Source organism: Lissotriton helveticus, chromosome 11 (assembly GCF_964261635.1).
Source record: "Lissotriton helveticus chromosome 11, aLisHel1.1, whole genome shotgun sequence".
NCBI lineage: Eukaryota > Metazoa > Chordata > Amphibia > Caudata > Salamandridae > Lissotriton > Lissotriton helveticus.
Genome location: NC_136072.1, coordinates 34864672 through 34878443, shown reverse-complemented (window position 1 = coordinate 34878443; position 13772 = coordinate 34864672). Strand labels below are relative to the sequence as shown.

Genomic DNA, 13772 nt, shown 5'->3' with positions numbered 1-13772 from the left:
GGTATTAGAGTAGGGGAATGATGGCTAGAGTAGATAAAGTTATAGACATCCTAACCTGAAATGTGAACGGTCTCAGGTCTCATGCCAGGCAGAGGGTGGTGATGAGATATTTGGAAGAAAGCCATGCTCATATTATAATCCTGTAGGAGACACATTTGGTGGCAAGAGAGAGTAAGGAATAATTCTATAGATATGGATGGGTTCAACCTTTTTAGTTTATGATCAAGAGCAATGATGTAAGGAGGTTGCGATCCTAATAAGAAGGGGCTCTGGTGTATAGGTTAAGTTTTCTAAAACGGATATCTCCGGAAGATGGGTTTTAGCTGGAATGTATTTGCGTTGGGTTTTGTGATACAAATGAGGTTGATCCACAGTATATTGTAGATTTAGAATCAAAGCTAGTGGAGGCTATGGTCCGGCTGATTTTGTGTGGTGATTTTAATATTTTTTTGGACCCTATTTTGGATCAGTCAACCTGGCGAAATGGAGCTCCAACTCTTAGGACAAGACAAGCCCTTAACATTTGATGCAGGATCTAGGGTTGGTGGATGTATGGTGACATTTCAGAGGGCAGATGATAGTGTATACTTTCCACAGTAAAAAATATGTAAACAACTCTAGCTTAGATTCTTTTTGTGTGGAAAGGGGTTTAGTGGCAAATATAAAAGAGCTCATACACCATCCGGCACATATTTCAGACCATTCAGCCATCACCATGACATTACAGGTTCCGGGAATTAAGCCCTAATGTAGGGTAGACATTAAACCATGCTCTCCTCTTAAATGAGGAGGCATTGCTTGCTTTAAAAAAGGCTATATCTGCGTATTTTTTGGTTAATACCGGAACAGGCTCCCCAGGAGTAGAACAGGATGCTTTTAAAGCATGCATACAGAGGGTACTAAAATGTTTGGATTGTTCTAAGGGTGCAGAAGAGAGGGCTGAATTGGCAGGAATGGAAAAAGATGTTGGTATTCTTGAGGCCTCTTTACAAGGGAAAGATACAGAGATGGTGTTAAAACGGCTTGAAGAGGCGCAACTAAATTATAAAATCAAATCGGATTCCAAGTGTAAGGCAAGGCGGGAGGCTGGAAGTATGAAACAGAAAAATATGGGGTGAAAGCCAGGGCATTACTGGCTTGGAAGGCCTGGGGAGAAAGATCTAGGCATATGATTAGGTAACTGGTAGTTGCCCAGGGTGAGGTGATAGACAATTTGGAAGATATGCAGAACCATATGGTCTCTCTTTTTCCAGAACCCCAAAGACTTAGAAAATGGTTGCGGGGGTGGTCTATCTTTACTTGGTGGAGAATGAAAAGAGTGTATGGAAGCCTCACTTACCCAGGAGGAGATTTGAAGGGATGTGATCAGTACCAAGAGCGGGAAATGCAGCTGTCGTGGATGCTATTCCCTCAGAGGTCTACAAACTCCTAATAGAGGAAATAGTGCCAGTCTGTAAGACCTTGTTCAGTCTGGTGTATAAGGGGAGGATCCGGGTACCTGGGTCGTGAAGGAGGCTTCTATAGTCTGAATTGTAGAACCAGCTAAAGACAATGAGAAGGCAGATTTGTATCATCCGAGTTCCCTGCTTAATGCAGATGATAAGGTTTTTGTCAGTATCTTGGCAGAGAGACTGGCCAAACTAGCACCTCAGCTTTTACACCTTGACCAGAAGAAATGTGTCCAAGGGAGGTATATCCATGAATTTACCCTGCAACTAATTTGCAGTATAGACCTTTCCACAGCCTGTTCGATTCCTTTGGCCATAGTTACCTTGAAAGTGGCTAAGGCGTTCAACCATGTTTGCTGGACTTACCTGTGGGAAGTTCTGGCAATAATTGGTCTTGTCCCTTGTTTAATCGCGACATTAAAAGCTTTATATGAGCACTCAACAGTTAGGATCCTTCTCAATGGCTCCCATACAAGAAGTTTTTCGATCACCAGGGGCAGTCTGTCCTATTTTCCCACTGTTGTTCAATATCTATATTGAGCCATTTGCTCAGCTACTGCGGCAAGATGCTCAGGTCATTCCTTTTAGCTCAGGCACTTACAAAAATAAAGTTGCATTTAACGCGGAAGATCTCACAATATTGACTTCGGACCCAGTTCTAACCATTGCCAGGACGGATGATTTGGTGAAAGAATATTGGGCAACTATCTGGATATTTGGTAAACAATCTGAAGTCCGGCGTAATGTGTTCGAATGATCCGAGTTGGGGGGAAGAACAGGATGAGCTTAGGTATTTAGGCATACATTTTAAAGTCAGAGGCAACATCCCAGTACAATTTGGAAAATGTAGCAAAGGAGGTTGAATCATCATTAGTTAGATGGAAGAATGTAATATAAAGGGGGACTCGCCAGGGGTGTCCCCTCTCCCCATTGAATTTTTGCCCAGGTGATAGAACCACTAGCGATGGTGCTGTAGAGCTCAGCGCCAGAATGGTGGATACATCTTGGAGATGGCATACATGTGGCCCAGCTTTATACGGACAATATTTTTCTGTATGTCAAGTATATTCTAGCGGTCCAACGAGTAATCCCTGACATGTTGAGATCCTTTGCGTGTCTGTCTGGGCTGGGTGTGCACGGGGGTAAGTCTTGCTTATAGCCATTTACTCCCTTGTTGGGAGGTGAACAGGGCAGAAGTGCATTGGCAAACAGTGGTGTTCAGATGGATCACTGAAATATTATCGACGGTCACATTATCGACTTGCTAAAATATCGTTGAAAAATTATCGACGACAAAAATATCGACTTTGTATACTTATTACACCAACTACAAAAATATCGAGTCAAAAATATCGACTCTTTAGAATATCGAGTACATAAATATCGCCTTAATAAATATCGACTACAAATATATCGTTTTTCATGAAATTACCCCTAACACTACAAAAATATCGACTACTAAAATATAGAGTACAAAAATATAGAAAAAATAATATCGTAGTACAAAAATTTCGATTTAAAAAATATCGTATTTTTAAAAGTATTATTAATAATGTAAAAATAATTGTAAAATACATAAAATTTTACAAATATTAAATAAAAACATTAAAACATATTTAAAAAATTATAACTAATACATATACATTTAAAATAAATTAAAAACGTAATAATTTAATGTATTTTTTTTTTTTATTTCATTACATTGATTTAATATACATTTATTTTATATTTACCCTGTACGCCTGTACCCCAAAAACCCAATACTGACCCTGAACCCTAAAAATATCCCTGTACCCCAAAAACCCAAAACTGACCCTGAACCCTAAAAATACCCCTTTATCCAAAAACCCAAAACTGACCCTGAACCCTAAAAATACCCCTTTACCCAAAAACTGAAAACTGACCCTGAACCCAAAAAATACCCCTTTACCCAAGAACTGAAAACTGACCCTGAACCCTAAAAATACCCCTTTACCCAAAAACTGAAAACTGACCCTGAACCCAAAAATATACCCCTTTACCCAAGAACTGAAAACTGACCCTGAACCCTAAAAATACCCCTTTACCCAAGAACTTTAAACTGACCCTGAACCCTAAAAAATACCCCTTTACCCAAAAGCCCAAAAGTGACCCTGAACCCTAAAAATACCCCTTTACCTAAAGACTGAAAACTGACCCTGAACACTAAAAATACCCCTTTGCCCAAAAACCCAAAACTGACCCTGAACCCTAAAAATACCCCTTTACCCAAAAACCCAAAACTGACCCTGAACCCTAAAAATACTCCTTTACCCAAAATTAAATAATATTATTTAATTACCAATTAATTATTAATTAACAATAACAAAGAAGTTAATATATTAGCACATTAGCTGTAATTAATTTAATGTAATAATTAATAACATGTTTTCCCAATTAATTAATTAACAATAACAAAATATTATATATATAAAAATTACTCTATTTAATGTAATTAATTAATTAATTAATATTAATTAATTACCAATTAATTACTAATAAAAATATGTTCAAAATTATATTAATTAATTTACTAATTAATATTAATTATTTACCAATTCATTAATTATTAAAAATATTTACAAACATATATTAATTAATTATTTATGTTAAATTACTCCCCACCCTTATCCCCTATTAACCCAACATCCCGCTCCTAAACATTAACTACAATTTATAACAATAACAAAGAAGTTACTATATTAGCACATTAGCTGTAATTAATTTAATGTAATAATTAATATTATTTTTTCCCAATTAATTAATTAACAATAACAAAATATTATATATATAAAAATTACTCTATTTAATGTAATTAACTAATTAATATTAATTAATTACCGATTAATTACTAATAAAAAATATGTACAAAATTATATTAATTAATTAACTAACTAATATTAATTATTTACCAATTAATTAATATTTAAAAATATTTACAAACATATATTAATTAATTATTTTTTTTAAATTACTCCCCACCCTTATCCCCTATTAACCCAACATCCCGCTCCTAAACATTAACTACAATTTATATTACTATTAATACATTTTAATTTTTTTTCACCTTTTTTCTACATATTATCAATATTTTTTACTTTGACTATTTATCGATATTTTGTCTTGTCGATTCTTTTGTGTCGATATTTTTGTACTCGATATTTTTTTATCATTATTTTAATCGATATTTTTCCCAACTATATTTTTGTTATCGATATTTTATTATTGTCGATATTTTTAACTCGATATTTTGTCCATTCGATATTGTGGAGTCGATATTATGTCTAGTTACCGTTCAGATATCAGGGTATATGCATTTATCATAACGATCGGGATCTTATGGATGGCAACATCACTAGGGCGGTTACACCACTCAAATTCCAGATTGAGTTTTGGAAGACGCTCAACCTCTCGGTTATAAGAAGAGTGGAGTTAATTAAAATGGTCATGCTGCAGAGTCTCCTTTATTATTTTTCCAATCTCCCGCTTTACCTACCCATGTCCTTCCTTCGCTCCCTGGAGGGGATTGTCAGGGATTTTATTTGGAATAACTGGTGGTGCATGGTAGCTCTGATGAAGTTGTGCCTGCCACGGTCAAGGGGAGTGCTGTCTTTACCCAATTTAGAGCACTACTTTCTGGCTTTTCGAATACTATGGGTGGCAGCATGGGTGGAGGAACTACATCTCTCAGACTCAGTGTAACATGGCCCCCGTACTCTCTGGACAGGATCCTCTCCATATTCCAGCTTTGTAATAGATGAAATGAACTGCTTGCTTTATTGGTCCAGATTGTGCGGATATGTTTCCGCAGGGCCGGCGCGTCACACTGTATGCACCCGTTATGCCCTTACTGCGTATGCTGACAGTGAGAGGACGGTTTATCCTACCTTGGGGCACTTATATGGAGAGAGTGCATTAAGGCCATTCCTCACCATCACAGACGAGGATGGGGTTCCCCGGGCCGATTCCTGAATCATGCCTCCTGGACAGCCACAATGATGTGCTGGTGGGGTGACATTCCGCAGGAGCCTCAACACATCTCCAAATAATATGTGCATGTAATTGGTAGGGGGCGTCACCTAGTGAAGTGTTTTGTGGAGTAAATCCGAGAGGACACTCTGGTGGACTTAACACCATTGTGAGCTAAATAGGAGGCAAATCGGGGAGGCCTTTTCAGCGAAGGCGTGGTTCGTAGTCTTGGAGAGTCCTAAATAGATCCCTAGAAATGCCAGTTTTAGATTAATCCAATTCTACATTGTCCACATGGCACACCTCTCCCCAGACAAGATAAATAGGTATTTTCACAGACAAGATGATTGCTGTCCGCACTGCAAATTGGTAGATATGGATGTTTCTGGTCCTGCCCTGATCCACCTTCGTACTGGGACGGGGTGATTGGTGCATTAGTCACTAGTACCGCAAACATGGGAGGCATGATTCTCAGGCGTATTTCCAAGAAGCAAAAAACACATAGTATCCTCGAGATTTTGGGATTTTGGCATAGTTGTTGCTAAACGGCTTATTATATGCCAGTGGAAGACGGAAGAGCCCCCGCTGGAGAAAGCTTGGTTTCTCTCAATGCTGAATTGGGTTAAGGCGGAGGCAGTCTCCTTAGTACGTGAGGATATGCAGGGTCTTCGTAAATTCCCCATTTCCGCTGCATTGAATGCAATGCTGTGTACGCTTCAGGGGCTGCTGGCACCAGATGTTCCTAATCCAGATTGATATTGTGTAATACATGTGTTGAACTATGGCCGGAGCTGTACGCTGGTTTGTAAAGAACATCCCATATACCCCAAACTGTTATGTGTGTTCTAAAAGCAGTCATGAAGTACAACTATTCGATTGTTTACAAGGTCTGTCTCATAGCGATTGAGATTTATGTTTTCTTACCTACCTTTATAAGGCTCCCTCTTCCCCTCCTACCCCGATGGTGTTCTTACATTAGATGTTATTATTTGACTATTTGATTGCATAAGCAGATTGATGTGTCATGGCGGAGTGAAGTCATATGAGCTGTATATAGGCAATTGATATGTACATGCATAGTAGAGTTATACTGTAACACAACTAGATTAAATAGCCATGCTGCAGGAGGGATGTAGTTAAGTATGCTGTTTGTTGTTACAAGATGCAACCGATAATAGTGATGTTTCCATACCGATGGGATGTTAGTTTACACATTTTGTCTGGTAATTACCTACTGGTTCTTTATGATCATTTCTATGATGGTATATTTGAAATGACTTGGAGTACAGTGGTAAAGAGTAGAAAAGTAGTTTATTTAATCAACAACCCCAGAAGCATCCAAGGACCAACTTCCTCAGTAACTGTGCATCTCTGATCCGCTCCCTGGATTCCACACTCTGGAATCCAGTGAGCACAGTGACTATGAGACAATGACATCATTGCTAAGATACAACATATCTCCCTTTCTATAAAATAACAAAACAAACTACGGAAACAAAGAATGCATTTCATATTGATATATATATGAAAAACACTATCAAGGACAGATGTAATCCTTCATCCAAGCAGGTCTACATTTAGGCCTAGTAGATACAGACATAGAAATGGGTACATCATCTCTTTTCTTCACAGATGTTTTTGAAGAATTGTCTACCAGACCATTCATTTGTTTGCACTCTAGATCATTACATCTTGTAATGCTCCTCACATTCCACTGTTTACCATCATCTAATTTCACTATATTACCTGTTACACAAATAATTTGTTTTGGTTTAGACCATTTAGAGGAACCAGGTTTCCGATTGCCCATTAATTGAGAGCGTACCCAGTCACCAACCCTAAATGCATTAGCATTACAATTGATTTTAGAATTGTGATTTTGAACATATTTATTTTGATATTGTCGAACTTTTGATGCAAGGTTCTTACCATCAGTCACTTTTGATATATTTTTAGACATCCATACAGGTTTAACCTTAGATCCAGCCTCACGCCCTTTTAATAAAGAAAACGGAGATATTCCCGTAGCTGTGTGGGGAGTATTTCTGTAACACCATAACATTTCCTTGACAGCATCCTTACAGTTTTCATTATTGTTGCTAGCAAGTTGGATGCATTCCTTCAACACCCGGTTGAATCTTTCTATTAAACCATTTTCTCTTGGATTATATACAGAGGTGGTACTGTGTTTTACTCCAACTTTTTTAAGATAAGCGGAAAATTCCTCGGCTATAAATTGTGGGCCATTATCTGATAAAATAGTGCTAGGGTACCCTTCTCTTCGGAAAATACCTTCGCAAAATTCGACAATATTGGAAGCTTTGATATCCCTTACAAAAGCCACTTCAGGCCATTTGGAGTGAAAATCCATTAAGACAATTGCAAACTTATCTTCTATGCCTTTGACATGAAATGGTGATACTTCCCTAATTGATGTACCTTTTCAATTGTATCCCATTGACATTTATAAACATCGTAATTGATAAGATACAGGGAAAAATAGCAAATTTTATTTGGGCATCAAAGGGAGCTCGGCTGGCCTAGAAGAAATTGAGGCATATGCTTGAAAAGGGTAGACTGGCTCTTCCAGATCTAAAATTATACTGTATGGTTTTCCGGTTTAAAAACTGCAGAGCGCTTCTAAGTAAACTAGGATCCCTTATATGGGGAGGTTTGTTGGAAGATATGGCATGGGAGTGGGCCTCTAAAGGTTTTTTGTATAAGTTTGGGGCAAGGAAGTTCTTTAAAAATGTCAGGTTGAAGATTTTACAGGCAGCACTTACTCTCTGGCTGGGAGTAAGAAGGATTCTTGGCATGGGTTATTTTTTGGATTTCTCCCTTATTTGGGATTCACCATGTACGCCTGAGTGTCTCCAAGATCGATTGAGTCTCCCATTGAGGAGGGAGGGTATTGAAGTATGGGGTGATCTCCTGACAATGTAGGGTATGTTGCCCTGGGAAGTATTAGTGGTGAAGACTGGTAACTCCATTTCTAGATTCAAGTACCTCCAGCTATGATCTTGGGTGGCAGCCAATGAACAGGAGATTGGGGGGATGTGGGAATTCAATAAAAAAATGCAGGATGGGGCCCCAGAAAAAAAGGAAGTTGCCTACTGGTATTGGACTCTACTTGATCCCGAAGACAGGAAGCTGAAGGCACCATACTCAGTATGAGAAGGAATTATTCAGACGACTGAACTACAAACAATCTGGCAACTTTCCTTAAAACTGTTGTACTTGGTGGTTAAACCCACCAATCTGAAACAGAATACTTTCTTCACCATCAAGAGGCTTTACTGGACGCCACAGAAGGTAGCTAATTTTGTGCAAGAACCGATACCAAGATGCTGTAGATGCGGTCTGCTAAGACATGTTTTTTAAGTGCACAGAACAACAGGCCTATTGGCAGGATTTTGAGAAAGTCGTTAACAACATTTTTGGGGCATATATAACACTGATTTTAACACTGGTATTGATGGGGGTCGAAGACCGTCCCAGTCAGCCTCTATCTAATGCCAGGAGGGATCTTCTGTTTTATGTGATGCTTTTAACCAGAGGAGAGAACTGTAAGCGCTGGACGAATCACCTCCCTCCCAAGGTGCTTGATTGGCCACAGACAGTCAGATGTATATACAAAATGGACACCGGCGCTGAGGGGGGCTTCCATAGTAGGATATGGGATGATTTCCAAAGATGGTGTGGTATAGCAATGTCTTAAGGAAGTGTCCTATGATTACACCTGCGTGAAACCAGTAACCAGGAAACACGTAGGACTAGATCGGCAGTGCCAGAGTTACAATAAAATTGACCTGAGTTTGGGACAGGTTGTACGGGAAGGCCTAGTTTTGCAGACATTGGTGATATGAGGGCAAAAAAAGAGATCACAAGGCATTCAAATGCACCCCTGCTCCTTTTTTGTTAAATGAGTTGAGCACTAGGTAGCTCAGGGTTCAGCCCTTAGCCCAACCCTGCTCAATGTGCACTTACATCCAAGCGCTGCACTTATTAGATCTCATTGTATCAATCTCATCAACTATGCAGACAATATTTACCCGGTTTTAATTTGAGATCATTTTCAGAAATAATTTGTGAACTCATTCAATCATTTTTTAACAGACATTTACGCCTGGTTGAATAGCAAAGAATTAAAATGTAATGGGACAAAACAGAAATCCTCTAATGTTCCGCTGGGAAACCCACTACTCTACCTGTTTGGCCCCTGGCGTACAATGATCCGTTGGTAGCATTGACGTTTGTGTGCAATTTATGAGTGCAATTTGATAGTAATCTCTCTCACACTTCATATGTTAATAAGATCCTTTCCACCGGGTTCACCTTGCTGCGAATGCTTCAGAAAATATAAACTTTTTTTCCCATACCCACAAGGGTGTTAATGATGCAAAGTATCATTTTGAGTAGACTTGACTATTGCAATGTGCTACTTCTTGACTTTCCTGCTTACTTACTCAAACAATTGGTGCACATTCAAACAACAGCAGCTAAACTTGCCCTGAACCATATCAGATTTTCATCTTCGACACATACTCTTGTAAAAGCTTCATTAGCTTTCCACTGTATTGAAAGCTCTATTCATATCTTTTAGAGTGGTACATAAGATAGACCCATTATTTCTGCAAAGAAAATATATACACTATTCTCCATCTAGAAAATTGCATTCCTTTAACGGATATCTAACCTCTCTGTGTCCTCAAATTTATGGAAGTCCAGACTGGGGTTGGGCCTTTTCAATCAGAGCTGTGCAACCCAGGAACAGCCTGCTGCTCTCTTTGAGATCATACAAGGATGTATTACTATTCAGGAAATCTTTTATCACTTGTATCTTTTCTGTTCGATGGCTTTTTGCAGGAATCACTCAAGTTCAGGTCTTTTGTTACTTGGGGTGGCAGCGCCAAAAAGCCATTGTTGTCTCAGTTGCACTTAATAAACTGCATTTTCATTTAATTTCAAATCTGGAAAACATTGACGAAATTAAAGAATTTCTCCTTGATGATCCAATGTCAAAACTGAACATTTTTCATGCAAAACCCTGCCAACCTTTCATTGGTATATAGGGTTTTTTGCTTAAAAAAACAGGCATGCAGGCTCCTTGATGTTAAGTAGTGCGTGGGTTGGACAATATATTAAGTTAAAAATAGTGTGTGGACAAAATATTGTGTCAAGAATATTGAGGACAAAAATATTGTGAAGGTAAGTGTCTATATGGAAGCAAGCTTTGATATACGTTATTCCACCTATATGTACCATAAGCTGATGCATATCTTCAAGGTACGTAGATGTGGAGTTAAAAGTAGAAGATCTATGGTTCCTTATTTGCACTTGTCTTCTCGAAATTCTGGTCCTTGATATTTTTGACACGATATTCTGGCCACATGATATTTGTAGCTTCAATTGTCTATCAGAGAACCAAGTAATGGAAAGCAGCACATGATCTTTTATCGAGAACCGGTGGCAACTTATGCATTCATGCAGAAATATTAAAAAATTTTTTGTATTTTTCTTATTTAAATTTATTTGCAGCAATTCAGTAGAACTATCAGTAAAGACTCTCAAACTGTTTACCAATGTGTGGCAGAACTTGTATTCAGTATCTGAGGTTGGAAGTATGTCACACATAACTTTAATACTCTATTTCAGCTCCCATTGCTCTATCAATCTCACACTCTGTTATCATACATAGCCATTACCAACTTTGCTATTCTGAGAAACCATAATATAAACATACATAATTCTGTTGCCCATTCTTCTTTTGCAGTAGTTAAGGGATGTCCTGCCTCCCCAACACTCCCTCCAACAGTCTAATTGACCCATTAAAACAACACTTGACTCTTTAATCAGCATGCTCAGGATGGCTCGTCTATGCTGACCTTAATATATAACCAAATTGCGTAGGATTTACTCCATCCCAAAATATGCTTTAAACAATTGATGCTTGCTATGCTTGTACTTTCCAGATCAGCAATGCTCTGGATAAGTGGCACCTCTCTGTGCCTTCATTTTTATGGGGCGATTTTGCTTAATTGGATGTATGTTTTGTGCTCAGAGAATTTGAGGGTAATTAATAAAAAGCTAAAATAAAAATTTAAAAGGATGTAAAATTGTATCTAATGAAAAGTTGAGCTTTCTTGTCTCTTCTCCCTGTGCAGGTGTGTCCCTTTCTCAATTTATACTACTTCTGGTCCAACCTGTGACACCATCACCATGAACCTCAACGCATTCTTTGGCATCCTTTTTGGGGCTCTTATATTCCTTTTGCTGCTTATAATCGCCATTGTCCTTATTGTCTACTGGCGCCGCAAGAAGAAGAAGAGCGAAGTCTATGAATGCTATGATGATAGGTGAGTGCTATCTTTAAGGAGCTACTAGTTAGTGATGTGTAAGTCTTGGCATCACCCGCTTTCGTGAACTTTCTTTTGTTGGAGCCATGTGGGAAAGGACTGTTATTTTGCTCACAAATATTCTGGGTGAGCCTCAGATGACCTTCCTGGGCCCCACTTGAGCCACTCCTCTTTCAGAGCAACTAGGAAAAGTCACACATGCAGGAAGAATTTTGGGGAATCCATCCTATATCATGAATCATCTATCATGCATAATAGGCTACGACCAGTATATGTGAGGTGAAAATAGCAAATGACAAGTGAGACATCTCAGTTCTGCAACACAAAAGAGATGGAAATTTAAAAAACTCAGAAAAAAGTTTAATGTCACAGCCATACTCCCCACCACCTCTAGTGCTGCATTCACTGGTACGATGAGGTTCTTCCCTGTTTTTTTTTAAGGAGTAGCAGTACTAGGAAACATTAGTGCAGGTTCGACTTCACTACGCAATAACTATGAGGTGTTGATCTGTAGGTCAATCTGTGTCATGTAGAGCTAAATGCATTTATATTGGTAATACAATCCCTCTAACACAGGCATGGTCTTTACATTTCACTATACCATATCAGTCTCTTTCTTTCAGGCCTGTGTTATCTGTTTGTTGTAGTTGATCCATTCAGTGTGCTTATCTCTCTCATTCACAAATGTCTTCAAAGTGGTGCTGGACCACAGACAGTGGCCTTACTCTTTGATGGCATCCTCCAGGTACACACACCAGCTTGCCTGGTTTCAGGTTATGTATCCTAGTAGGTTGTGGTCTCCAGGTAGATGGGGGTGGGCTCCATGTTACAACAAATATGGCAATCGTATGGCATATCACACAGTGAGAAGCGGCAGCATCTGCTTCTCGGAAATCTGAAAATGTGCTGCACATCACACAACCGTCTTGAGTCGCAACTTTGTTTGTGCAGTTCAACACATAAGCAGCATAATGAGAAGGGACTACCTCTCTTTTGTTGGTGAGCAATGCTAACTCTCGTGATAATAGTTGGGGAGGGCTTCTCCTTATGAACATTGTCTTCTCCTCCAAGGCTAGGCACAGACCTTCCATTTCTAAGCAGACTTCTTAGCGCTTGGAAAACCCTCAGCTTTTATAACAAGTTGAGCAGGTTTCAGGTAGTGTCCCCTCACCTCCAGAAAAAGGCTGTCATGCAGTCATCAGCCCTCATCAGTCCTCGGTCTCACATCAGTGTTTTGAGAACTCTGCAGAACACTTTCTTCTAGGGTCTGTGATGCAGCTTTGCACTGGAACAAAGTGGTGTGGCTTGGATCTCACCTTTGCAGAGAGGGACACCTTCTTGCACAAAAATAATCCTACAAAATATTAAAATAATTGTGTTATATATATATAAATATTGAAAAATATTGAAATCAGGAATATATATATATATATATATATATATATATATATATATATATATATATTCACTGAAAAAACCATAGGTTATAGACCATATATAGTTAGGAATTAGCATTTACAAAACCTTGAAAATTCACTGAAAAAACCATAGGTTATAGACCATATATCGTTAGGAATTAGCATTTAAAAAACCTTATTTTACCCACACAAAACCATTGAAATTCCATATATAGTTAGTTGCACTAACTATATATCGCGCACCCGCAATCCACTGCTGATGATGTCACATATTACATCATTCATGACATGGTCAGTGACATCACTGATGACATCACTGATGACATCTCAAATGACATCACTGATGACATGACTGATAACAACATCCAGTGATTTTTTGTTTCTGTACAGTTTAAATATGTCTTACATATTGAAGAATGAGTGGATGTGTAAGTGTCTGGACGAAGGATTTAGTAGGTGCATGACTGACTGTATGAGTGAGTGATTAAATGTGTCTCACTGAGTGCATGGGTTAGTGACTAAACTGTCTTAATTTGTGCATCATTATGTCTGTTGTTCTGTAA

General features: G+C 38.5%; 1 protein-coding gene across 1 annotated transcript in view; it reads left to right on the top strand.

Annotated features, from left to right (window-relative positions):
- The window catches only part of LOC144792151 (uncharacterized), a 426357-nt gene that overhangs the window by 390592 nt on the left and 21993 nt on the right, over positions 1–13772 (top strand). The window contains exon 23 of the mRNA XM_078667032.1: positions 11600–11791. Within this exon, the coding sequence (XP_078523158.1) occupies positions 11600–11791 (192 nt within the window). The remainder of the gene's footprint in view (positions 1–11599; positions 11792–13772) is intronic.